At 47.0% G+C, this 13,205-nt stretch overlaps 1 protein-coding gene across 6 annotated transcripts in view; it reads left to right on the top strand.

The window, feature by feature from the left end:
• The window catches only part of ARHGEF33 (Rho guanine nucleotide exchange factor 33), a 155,800-nt gene that overhangs the window by 130,956 nt on the left and 11,639 nt on the right, over positions 1-13,205 (top strand). For all 6 annotated transcript variants that reach the window (XM_073672572.1, XM_073672567.1, XM_073672570.1 and 3 more), the window contains 3 exons: positions 6,358-6,441; positions 8,009-8,092; positions 9,691-9,839. In XM_073672572.1, the coding sequence (XP_073528673.1) occupies positions 6,358-6,441; positions 8,009-8,092; positions 9,691-9,839 (317 nt within the window). The remainder of the gene's footprint in view (positions 1-6,357; positions 6,442-8,008; positions 8,093-9,690; positions 9,840-13,205) is intronic.

Genomic DNA, 13,205 nt, shown 5'->3' with positions numbered 1-13,205 from the left:
TAAGAATATCCTGACCTGCTGGGTGACTGCTTGACATGGTCCAGGGCCACGATCCCCAAGGGACAAGTCGTCTTAATGGGTTGCAGGGGTGCCTTCTGGCTGCTGTAGTCTTTTCTTCTGAGGCTACAGGGTTCACAATTCCGGCACCACCTCTCAATGGAACTGCGCATTCCTACCCAATAAAACCGACACTTCAGCAGGGTTTCTAGCTTCTTCCAGCCAAAGTGCCCCACCTGATCGTGGTAGGCTTCCAACACCATCTGGATGTCTGTCTTCGGCACCACTATCTGCCATACCATCTCATGGGTTTTGGGGTTGACGTACCTCCGGCACAGTTTCTCTCTATAGATGAACAACTGGCTCTTCTCATTCCACAGCTGCTTGGCTTGTAGAGACACTTCTTTCTCCTGGGAGGAACCTTCCTAGGTTATCAGCTCTTTGATACGGCTGACAACCGGGTCGCTGTCCTGGATCTCCTTCCAGCTGTGGTGAGGCAGGGGGTTTAACGTCTTACCGCGAGGCCTCCTGGAGGCTCGTTGCTCGTGGACCATTCCATTCCGATGAAAGGCAGGCAGTTCAATCTCCTCCAGGTCATCCACTTCTTCTTCAGTGTCCGACTGGTGAGGCATCCTGGACAGGGCATCGGCGTTGGCGTTCTTGCGGCCCGCCCGGTACTTAATAGTGAATTGGTAGTTTGACAGCCGTGCCATCCATCGTTGCTCCATGGCTCCTAACTTGGCTGTTTCTAGATGAGTCAAGGGGTTATTATCAGTGAAGGCAGTGAATTTACTGGAGGCTAGGTAGTGCTTGAACCGCTCGGTGATGGCCCAGACCAGGGCCAGGAACTCCAACTTGAAGCTGCTATAGTACTCTGGGTTCCTCTCGGTCGGGCGGAGCTTCCTGCTTGCATAGTCGATCACCTTCTCTCGGCCATTCTGCTTCTGACTCAGTACAGCTCCTAATCCTTCATTGCTGGCATCTGTGTACAGCAGGAACGGTTGGCTGTAGTCAGGGTAGGCTAGGATCTCTTCGCCGGTCAGGATCTCCTTCATCACCTTAAAGGATTCAGCTTGCTCCTTACCCCACTGGAACGGGGGATTTCTGCCTGTGCGGAACTGTCCTACCAGGAGGTCTTGCAGAGGCGCCGCTTTCTTAGTATAGTCCTTCACAAACCTCCGGTAATACCCGACTAGTCCCAGGAACTGACGTACTTCCTTGAGGCTCTTCAGCTCTGGCCAGTTCTGGATGGCAGTGACCTTCTCCGGGTCTGGTGCTACTCCCTCTAGACTAACAATGTGCCCCGGTACTGTACCTTTTGCTTGAACAGGTGGCACTTTGAGGGCTTCAGCTTCATCCCATGCCAGGACAGCGACTCAAATACCTCTGCCAGGTGCTTCAAGTGGTCCTCATATGTTCTGGAGTACACTATCACGTCATCCAGGTATAGTAGTACAGTCTCGAAGTTGCGGTGTCCCAGGCAGCACTCCATCAATCTCTGGAACCTTCCGGGGGCGTTGCAGAGTCCAAAAGGCATACTGTTGAACTCGCAGAGTCCCATCGGGGTGGTGAAGGCCGTCTTCTTCCGATCCTCCTCAGCAACAGCTACTTGCCAGTACCCACTAGTGAGGTCTAGGGTGGAGAAGTAATTTGCAGACTTTAAGGCAGCCAGGGATTCCTCTATACGTGGTAAAGGGTATGCATCTTTGTGTGTAATGCGATTTACTTGTCTATAATATACACACATTCTCATGCTTCCGTCCTTTTTCCTGACTAGAACTAGGGGAGCTGCCCAGTGACTACAACTATCCCTTACTACCCCTGCCTTCTTCATGTCGTGCAACATCTCCTTCGCCTTCTGGTAGTGTGCTGGTGGTATAGGCCTGTAACGTTCTTTGATGGGTGGATGGTCACCTGTGGGGATATGGTGTTGAACCCCCTTAATCCTCCCAAAGTCAAGTGGGTGCTTACTGAATACCTGCGCATATTCCTGAACCACCCGGTGTACACCCTGCTTCTGATGGGCTGGAGTGGTGTCTGTCCCAACATGGAGCTGTTGACACCAATCCTCCACCTGGGTTGCTGGGTCATTATCCTCCACTTCATCTGGTGAGGTTAAGGACTCCGCCGTGTGTATGGAGTTGTTATTTACTGTGTACAATTTGGCAACAGTGGCATAGCATGGTAATCTAACCTCGTCCTCCCCATAGTTTAGGAGGCGTACGGGCACCCTCCCATTGCGTACATCCACTACCCCTCTGGCAGTCAAGAGTGTAGGCCTATGTTCCGAGCTAAGGGGCTCTACTACCGCCTGGTAGCTCTGTCCTTTGAGACCTATTGCTGCTCTACACCAAATCAGCATTTCACTCATTGGGGGAATCACAATGGGTACCGGGTCTGTCACCCGTACATTACCAATTTCACCGCCTGTTAGCTTTACCTGTTGCTGGTACAGAAGGGCTCGGATCTCTTTCTGGTGCGCCCTCCTCTGCCCTGGTCTGGCAGTGTCAGCTATCTGTTGGAGCAAGAACAACACTTCTCCCCAACAGTTACTAACAATATTCATGCCAAGTACCATATACAAGTCCGTGTCATCAGGATTAGTCTCTACTACAATTAGTCACTGGTCCTTCAGTTCCACTCTTCCCACCTTTACTGCCACATCCTTAACCCCGACTAGGTTAAGGGGGAGGCCGTTTGAGGCATACACGGAAAGATTGGGATCTGGCGGGTGAAGTTAGTCTGTGGACCAGAACCTTTTGTAGAGGACATCAGGCATGATGGGTACCTGAGATCCTGTGTCCAGCAGAGCGGGTGTCGCGATGCCGTCCAGCACAATGGACAGGAAAGGTCTTCCTCCCACGAACCTGCGGTACCAGTTTGAAGGGCCTGGGGGTTCTACTCCTGGGTGTCGGCCCTCGGCCCCAGGGTTTTCTCGTTTAAAGGACAGCTCTGGATGGCGTGACCTGACTTGTGGCAGTGGTGGCAGACAGGGTCCCTCGGCAGGCGGCATTGGTCGCTGGTCCTCCCAGGGGGTGGCGTTGTCCTCTTCCTCCTTCTCATCCAGGGGACATTCTCAGGGCAGTCGGCTAGCAGGATCCTTCCTTCCTCCTCGGGCTCCGTCCGCAGCTGCAGGGCACTCAGTACAGTGGTCAAGGTTTTGCTCAACTGACGCATTTCAGAGCGCAGGTTGTCCAGCTCACTAGGGGACGTTGCTGGAACCTTGGCTTCAGCAGCCACCGGGGAAAAGGTGGACGCTGCAGGCACTGGGGTGGCCCCACCCTGGTAACATTGGATAGCAGTTGTTTCCAGGGGCTGCAGTCCTTTTATAGCCATGTCCTTAAGGGTGTCAAAAGTGGCATCTGGATGATCCAGGGACCACCAACGCACAGTCCTGCTCTCCTCTTGGGACCTCAGTCCCCGGATAAACTGTTCCTTCAGCATTTTATTTTCATCATTGATGCTGGTTGGACTAACCTGTTTCAGAGCTCGCAGGGCCCCTTGCAAACGCCAGGCATAGCCCCGAACACTGTCCTCCGGTTGCTGAGAGCAGTTGTAGAACCTCATCCGGAGGTCTGTCTCAGTACGATTCTCAAAGACAGTCTGTAACTTTTTAAAGATGGCGGACACTGACTCCTGGTCTGCGGCCGACCAGGTTTCTACTTCTCGCTCCGCAGCACCAGTCAATTGTCCTAATACAACGGCGACTCTTTGCTTGCCTGTCATAGAGTACATGTCCAGTATACCGCATATTTTCCGTTTAAATCCAGACAGGGTATCTGGTTTGCCGCTGTACTGGGGGAGCCACTTCGCTCCAGGGATGTACGGTAGGGCCATGGGTATGACAGGGGTTACAAGCCCTGTTGGTGGAGCGGCTGCTTCGGCCTGCTCGGCGCCGAGCGCAGGTTGATGATCAGGGCGGTTAACCGGTGCTCCGGCGTTGTGCTGTTCTTCGGACATTCTCGCGCCCCCCCTAGCGAACCGTGGCCTACCTTCTTTTCTTTTCTTCCCGTAGGCCGCAGCTCCGCAGGTGACGGTCTTCTTCAGGACCTTGCGTCGCTTGCGTCCTACGTCAGAGCGTTTACCGGCGCTCCTTCCAGAACCTGGCACTTCCTGGTTTGACGTTGAGGCGTGGGGCGTGTCTGGGGCTTTGCGTGCCTCAGCAGGTACGCCTCTCAGTTTCCCGCGGTTACGCCCTTCTTCCCGCTCGATGGCACAACAATGGCGGCAATCTTCACCACAGTTAAATACACAGTTTTTGATTAAAGGCGCACAGTACCCGGTGGCAACGGGCACAACACTCCATTGTTGCAGCGCGCACGGAATCCTGTTCATGACGCCAGGAAGAGATGACGCGCCCAGGGGATGGGGACGACTCGGCGCCCGGGCCTTGCTGTTTGGTTTTGGGGGATGCCGCGGTGGCCGGCTCCCGGGGCCGTACCCTGGGGTCACTCTTAAAAAGCTAGGAATGGGGGAAAGGTGTATGGGAAAGGGGAAGGTTCGTGACTCCACCCGTGGTGTCTGGTGAGGATCACCAGCACTGCTACAGTCCTCTGAGGCCAGTGTTCAGGCAGTTTAGTTGGTGCGGCTCCCCACAGGTGGAGCGGGGCCTCAGGGCAGCGTAGGAGAAGGGATGCAGGACAGAGGGGACCCAGCCGGGTCAGAAGAAGAATAGGCACACTCATAACAGTTCACTTCAGTACCTTTACTGGTGGTGTTTCAGTCACGATCCAGGGCACTGTAGGGTGAAGGGTGCATTTCAGGACTCTCCCCAGTGAGCGGGTGTGGGGCCTCCTGCTTCTTGCCTTTTCCTGATAAGTTTGTAACCTGCCTGGAGCTAGGCCTAACTTGGTCTCTGTCTTGCATCGGCTGACCTGGTGGTAGGGCCTTCTGATGGAGTTCACACTCCCTGGTCTCTTGGACCTCAGTGACTCCTGACCCTGGTATAACAGTCAGCTTTTGGTATTCCTGGGACATGTAGTTCGCCAGGGGTTCCGGTAGTTTCTGCTGGTCTTAGAGATCCCTGCAGATGCGGACCCGGTGTCTGGTATATGCTTGTGGGGTGAGCTGACTAAGCTCCTCTGCCCCCTATGTAGCTCGCTTACTCCACTTGCCTTCGGCTTCGCTCGGGGCCCTCACTAGGCTTCACACTGGCAGTAGGTCTCGCTACTCTTAACTGCTCTTATGGCGTCGGCATGCCTTAGGCTCACTAACCTGAGCTCACTGAGTCTGTACTGAACTGGCAACTTCTCTGGCTGCAGCAGACTGTAGACTGAACTGCCTAGCTCCACCTTCCCTTTTTATATCCCTATCCGGGCTCCCTCTTGTGGTCTGAGGTGGAAGGTGTGTGAATGCTATGAGGGCCTCTTGTGGAGGAATCCGTCCATGCACCCCTCTAGGATCTGTGGCACAAATGTGCAGCAGGGAGCCACATTTGTAGTCAGAGCTCTGAACAATGAGCCTTTATGTCTTATAGTAAAATCGTGGCATGAACTTTCTTCTGCTGGATCTGTACAAAATCCAACTGAAGAAAACTTTTGTATGCCTTTGTAAGAAATTGGAGGCATAAGAAAGTACCGGTACATCTACAAAAGTGAGCATACCCTTTAAAAGGAAGCTGTGACCACTCTTTTGCAATCTAATCTAAGAGCAGCATAATGTAGAGGCAGAAACCCTGATTCTAGCGATGTGTCACTTACTAGGCTGCTTGCTCTAGTTTTAAAATCACTGTTTTATCAGCAATAGGTTATCAATAGAGGACTAGTAAACCTGCTGCCATGTAGTCCTCCCTATTCATGAGCTCTGTATAACCCCTCCCCCACCACTGATTGGCACAGTGTCCCCAGAAAAGCAGTCAATCTGTGGTGTGGGCAGGGGTTATACAGAGCTCAGCATTCAGAGAACTGGTAGATCTACAGCAAATAAAACCGAAATTTTATCAAATCTGCAGCAAACAGCCTAGTAAGTGGCACATCATTGGAATGAGGGTCTCTGCCCCTACATTATGCTGCTCTCAGATGGGGTAGCGAAAACTTGGTAACAGAGTCCCTTTAATGCTTGAAGGGTTGTCCATCCCTAATTTTTTTGTTTCACAAACCATCCAAAATGCTGTGAAATAATAAAAAAATTATACTTATAATACGTATCTTTAAATATGTTTGCTAAATATTTTACTATTGATGTTGAGCTACCTGTAAACCCCCTTTCTACTCTTCATATCTATTATATCATTAGCGACGCCTCTCTACTTGCTGCTTTGGCCACAGCTTCAGTAATAACTCCTACAATTATTTGATTGTATATTAAAAGAAACAATTTATGTTAATGCAAATAATGATCAACTTTTTTTTGTTTTTAAAGAACAATTTCTTGGACTACTATGTTGCTTACTTGAAGGACTTACCGGAAAGCATATCAGTGATCCACATTGTTGTTCTTAAAGAAGTAAGTATTGTATATAGATAAGGAAAGTAGACTTGTATTTCTTAAAGGGATCGGTCACCACATTTGTACTATATAAACTTTTAATACGGGCATACAGGTTATAGACTGCTGATTAATGATACCTGTATGTCTCATATCAGATGCCTTATTGTTGATAAATCATCTTTTATCACTATATATATGGGGAGGACACTGCCCGGAAGATAGCTCTGCCTCCAGGGATTATTATACATGAAGGGGAGTTACCAGTGTGATGTGTGATGGCCGCTCTCTGCTCTCCTGATCTCACTGCAGAGCTGTGTGTGATTATACCTGACACATCTGCAGGTTCCTCAGCTTCCAGCTCACAGGCAGACAGGGCTGTAATACTGTTACAATACAGCAGAGCTCAGAGAGCTGCAAAAAATGTGTTTGCTAGAAGACTAAGTTCATTTCTCGAGTTCTGTGTTAGTTACTTGTCTCACACTGGTAACTCCACCTTCATATAAAATAATCTCTGGTGGCAGAGTTATCTTCCAGGCATCATCCTCCCCAGAGCCTGGAAGAAGTCATTTACATATAAGAAAACCATGGATTTCTCTGGAATAAGACATTGGGTTGCATATATATCAAGGTATCATTTTATTCAGCTTCCTATGACCTACATGCCTATATAGATGGGTTAGGAGGGTTGATCCCACTGACAAATTACCTTTAAAGTGAAGAATTATCACGCTAGCTCTTAATTAATTTATTATCCCCTTTCCTCTCTCTAATCACATACCATGCAGGCCAAATTTACAATTCTCTGCCCTGTTAATGGAATCATGATTGTCACAGACACTTTGCAGATTACTGTCTGAATGGAGTGGAGGCCAAGCATGCACACCGCCGCTTCATTCATTGCAGCCCCATGGACAATAAATGTGGCTGAGACACGTATGCTTGATCTCTGCTCCATTCAGATAGGGCTATACAAAGTCCTCTTCTCAGGTTCCCTTTTGGTTGGAACCCCATCAGTCAGTAAGTTATGCCTTAACTTATGGATAAGGAATGACTTTTAGTGCATAAAAGCATAAAGTGGCCACTGTGCTGGCTATGATGGAGCTACTAAAGGTGTTCCATGCTAGATCTAATTGTTATCCAACATTTTAGCTTGCCTAATCTTAACAGTGTGTAACATACACACTATTAGGATTTGGCTCTGCTATCCACTTCGAGCAGTTGTCACATGACCGCAAATATGCCATTTGCAAACAGCTCCTTTTCCTGTAAATGACCACAGGTACATAATTTGCTAACTACCGGAGCTGGGACACACAAAGCCAAATCCTAATAGTGTGTGAATCCCATACTTTCAGGATTCAGCAAGCTACTGTATACCTTACTAAAAATTTCATCTAGCCCATAAAACACCTATATGTGTGAGTGCACTGCACTTCTCAAAATTGTGCATATAAGTTTGCTTAGTTTACATAGTAGTTCTAGAAATAATACAAAACCAATTGTGGTCATATCTGAAATGCATTGAATATTAATTAATTATCTAAAAATACATTAAGTCTGGAAATTTATGTTACCTGATTAGGCTGAAGAAGACCTGAAGTCAGATCTGTACATTCTGCTTTTCCATGTAGTGCAACGCATACCAGAATATCTTATTCTGTTACAGGTAAACTTGTTAACCCTTTAAATTGTAATTAGTCATTTTATTAATGGTTCCCAAATAGCATTAAACAGGTTATCCAGGACAATATTCATTTTTACTATGGGCCTAAGAACTAACAGGAAGGTAGTTGTTAACTACCTGCCTGTTGTACCCGGCGCCAATCTCTGCTGGTTCAGAGCGGTCACAGACTGTCGCTGACATCATGTTGACAGAGCAGCGGCTTCTCTTCTGCTCTGTTAACGGGGCATGACTACCAACGTCATGCTGATTGATAGCCGGCTCCCCTCTGCATAACTGCGGGGAACCAGCTGACAATCAGCATGATGTCTGCAGCCACGCTCATCAACAGAGCAGCCCGGAAGAGGAAGAGCTGCTCTGTTGATGTGTAGCAGCTGATTCGCCAGCAGGAGCAGTCAGTTACCACTGTGAGACAGCACCGGATAGAACAGGCAGGTAGTTAGTAATCACCTACCTGTTAGTTTTTCAGCTCATAGTAAAAAAAAAAAATAAAGAGGTTATGCAGGACTGTATTAAAGACTACCTATCACCAATCTGTGTCCCTTTTTCCGTAAAAAAAACAGTGGGCACCTGCAAACAGATGATTTTCTAACTGTAGGTCCCTAACTGTCCCTAATGGCAGGCTAAAGGCATTCTAGCAAAAATTGGGTCTGAACACCTGGGTTGTGGGACCCCAGCAAGCAAAGCAGGATCTCACAATACTCCATGACCCCCTCGCTGTGAAAGTGTTACCGCAGGATCTCCTGCTTTAGGCTAGACCAGCGCTGCTGCATCATGTACTAGGAAGTTACCGATCGGTAACCACGCTAATGATGTTACCAATTGGTAACGCTTAATAAATGATTCGGCAGCACTGGTATAACTCAAAGCGCATCATCTCACAATAAACTGCAAGATCTCATGCAATTACAGTGAGGGGTGTGGAGAGTTGTGGGACTTAGCACTGTATTCCAGAATCCCACAACCTGGAAGATTGGAACCTGATTTTTGTTACAATGCCGGGTACGTTTGCCTGCCATTGTGGACCTTTGGGGACATTTTTGTTAATCAGATATATTTAGAAAAATCACCTGACTTCGGCAGCCCACCTTATTGTTAAATAAAAAGGGCAGCACCAGACAAGTGATAGGTAGTCTGTAAGTTATTTTCTTTTTATAATAAAAAATATATTGTTGGCATATCCAGAACAAGTGGATAAACTGTTTCTGTAAATTCAATAGGCTAAAATTTTTAAAAATGCAAATGTGAATGAAACCTCATTCTCCAGATACATGGGAATAGCATATTTTGGAAATGCTACAAATGTAAATTTGGTAAAACCCCTAAATATGATGGTCTTCAATACAAAAATAAACCTTTATACATCCAAAAGATATATATTAATTTGGAATAAATTATTGTATTTTTGCTTTTCAATTGATACAAAATAATGTTTTTGTTTGTCATATACATTTTGTAGAGTTTGGAAATGTCAAATAAAAATATACTGCGGTCGTTAAAATTGTATCAGCTGTTTTTGTGACCTATTGAACAAAATTGTATTTTATCTACTTATTTTATCTTTTTTCTTATTTTTTATCCAGAATGTCCTGAAGTATACAGAACAGGAGCACCCGGATTATTACTTGCTTTTGGTTTGTGTCCAAAGGCTACGTGTTTTTATATCACACTATAGCATTCTCTTCCAGTACAATGAGGATTTATTAATCCAGAAACGGAAAAAGCTTAAAAAGTATGTTTTCATGAAATAAAATTAAAATAGTATTTGTTGTTTATGTCTAAATGTCCCTAGGAGATTTTCTGGATTAGAAAGAAAGGGTCTTTTTTTCTACGAACAGCACAACTCTTTTGTCTATGGGTTGTGTCTGGTTTCGCAACTCAGGCCAACTGAGAAGCTAACCCCCTGATAGCAGCAGATTCTATGGTAGGAATAAAATACAGCTAAGTAAGAGGAGGCTAAAGTGCAGGTGCAAGGCTGAAGGGGTGCACAAACTAAGTAGAAGGTAAAAAAATCGGAAACAGAAACCCTCCGGAGTCAGAAAGTATTCACTTTCTGACTCCGGAGGGTGTGGACATGCCTGTCTGCCTCTCTGCTAGATTGTGGAGACAATACGGCGCCGGACTACTGGCAGCCCATTGCAGCAGCAGAAGCTTCTACTTTATTTCAGTTACAGTTTTGTTACAGTTATTTTATTTTATTATTTTATTTTATTTTCTTACCTTCTCTGGATTGCAACGTTCCTGTATACTCGTCTATTGGGGATGGAAGATACAACACTTCCCACACTATCAACTGCTGCTGGGCACACAGCACGAGATCTGCACCTGGATCTTCCTCCACCACTTACAAGTCTCCTGCAGGTACAGACACTCTGGGGCACGCAATACGGACCATCTCAGCTAATGCTACTGAAGGATGCATGCTGCTACCCACAGCCTGTGACAGAGATACAGCCATATGTGAGCGGTGGAGGTCACTGCATACGATCTGCCATGGAGAGGACTGGTGTGACGGGTGGAAACAATGACGGGATGGTGGACCCTAGGTCTGTTGCTAAACGAGCAGTGTATTCTAGGGATCGTCTTCTGGAACTGCGCAGGATAAAGTCTTCTCCAGCAGTGGCAATACGGAATGTTCCACGGGAAATAAGGAGACCTTTCAGAGGCTGCAGAGCAGGCAAGAAGATCAAGTCCTGGAGGAGAAGGTTTAAACCAGTGGTCCCATCCATTATCATGGGTAACGTACGATCGCTGGGAAATAAGTCGGATGAACTGCTGGCTCTGAGTAAGATCCAGAAGGAGTTTAGGGAATGCAGTCTCATGTGCTTTACAGAAACCTGGCTGCATGAGGAGGTCCCAGATTCATGTGTCTCGGTACCAGGGTTTCAAATGGTTCGGGCTGATAGAGAGAGAGTTAGATGCGGCAAGAAAAAAGGTGGAGGAGTGATACTCTACATTAACAACAGATGGTGCAATCAGGGGCATGTAACTGTTAAGGAGAAACATTGCTGTCCAAATATTGAACTGTTAGCAGTGGGCCTCAGGCCTTACTATCTGCCTAGAGAATTCACTCTTGTTATTGTAGTTGTGATGTATATACCACCATCTGCGAACCCAGAGGCTGCTGGGGATGTGTTGTCAGGGGTGATGGCCCGGCTTCAGACTAAACACCCAAACTCTCTAACTGTAGTTTCTGGGGATTTCAATCGAGTAAAGATCTCATCTGCAATACCAAAGTTCTATCAATATGTCAAATGTCCTACACGGGACAACAACACACTGGATCTCCTCTTTGCTAATGTTAAGAATGCTTATTCATCGGCTGCATTACCCCCCCTGGGGAAATCTGACCACAACCTCATACTATTGTCTCCTGCTTACCAACCAGACGTCCGCAAACAACCAGTGACAATTAAAAAGATAAGGAAGTGGTGTCCAGCAGCAGAGGAGGCGTTACAAGACTGCTTTGATTGTTCAGACTGGGAGGTGTTGTGTACCATGAAAGAGAATTGTGATGTTAATGAGATTACTGGCAGAGTTACTGATTACATCAACTTCTGTATGTACATTGTAGTACCTGTTCAAGAGATTCGGTGTTATGCAAACAATAAGCCATGGATTACAAAAGAGTTGAAACATTTACTAAACATGAAAAAACTGGCTTTTAAAAGGAAGGACAAGGAGGCATTGAAAATTATACAGCGAGACCTAAAGGGGAAAATTAAGATTGCCCGTGAGGCATTCAGAGTTAAATTAGAAAATCAATTTGCACAAAAAAGCTCCAGAGAGGTGTGGGCTGGAATGAAGCTAGTGACTGGGTTTAAGGCAAGGTCGGAGCAGGGGGTGGTGGACTTAGAATGGCTAATGAAATGAATGAGTTCTTCAATAGATTCAGCAATAAAGGTGCGGTAGCAGCAGGGAAAGGGGAGGAGGCCGGGGAACAACTAGCTAACTTAACAGGGGGTGAAATAGATCATTTCTCGGTCTCCAAAAATGACGTGAGGGACCAGTTTAGTAAGCTGGCAATTGGCAAAGCAGCAGGGCCTGACGGTCTCAGTCCACGTGTCCTCAGAGTGTGTGCAAATGAGTTGTGTACTGTCTTCCAGCATCTCTTTAACCAGAGCTTACAATCAAAGAGAGTACCAGTGCTATGGAAGACTTCCTGCCTGGTGCCGGTTCCCAAGACTACCTTCCCGGCTTCCCCGGGGGACTATAGACCGGTGGCCTTAACATCGCATGCGATGAAGTCCTTGGAGAGAATAGTACTTGCTCACTTGTGTCCGAGGGTGATGGCGCATACTGATGCTCTTCAGTTTGCGTACCGGCAGGGACTGGGGGTGGACGATGCTGTAGCGTATCTGCTACAAACAGTACATTCCTTTTTGGACAATGATGGAACCACAGTGCGTGCTTTGTTCTTTGATTTCTCTAGTGCGTTCAACACATTACAGCCACTCTTACTGCGTCGAAAGTTGATTAAAATGGCGGTGGATGAGGGACTTGTGAATTGGATAATTGACTACCTGTCGGATAGGCCACAGTTTGTTAGGTGGGGGACGGCTACATCAGATAGTGTACTGAGTAGTGTCGGAGCCCCGCAGGGAACAGTGCTGTCGCCATTCCTCTTTACATTGTACACAGCTGACTTTCAGTATAAATCAGACCGTTGTCACCTCCAGAAGTACTCGGATGACTCTGTGATAGTTGGCGGTATTGGGAAAGACCAGGATGAAGAGGAATATAGAAGGGTGGTTGCAGACTTTGTAGTATGGTGCCAGGCTAACCATCTAGAACTAAATGTTAAGAAAACCAGGGAGTTGGTGATGAGCTATGGAAGGTGCAAGAAGGTATGCCTACCTGTTACCATTGACGGTCAGGATGTGGAGATGGTGGACAGTTTCAAATATTTGGGGGTTTACCTGGATAGCAAGCTAGACTGGAAGTGCCACATGGAGAAGGTCTACAAGAAGGGGATGAGTAGATTGTACATCCTAAGGAAGTTAAGGTCGTTTAATGTGTGTGGCAAAATGCTTGAGGTGTTCTACCAATCCATTGTGGCTAGTGCCACCTTTACGGCAATAATTTGCTGGGGTAACAG

Source organism: Phyllobates terribilis, unplaced genomic scaffold (genome assembly GCF_046119375.1).
Source record: "Phyllobates terribilis strain yellow unplaced genomic scaffold, ASM4611937v1 Scaffold_3__8_contigs__length_932513732, whole genome shotgun sequence".
Lineage (NCBI taxonomy): Eukaryota > Metazoa > Chordata > Amphibia > Anura > Dendrobatidae > Phyllobates > Phyllobates terribilis.
The sequence above is the reverse complement of the archived record's forward strand: the minus strand, read 5'-3'. Positions and strand labels throughout refer to the sequence as shown.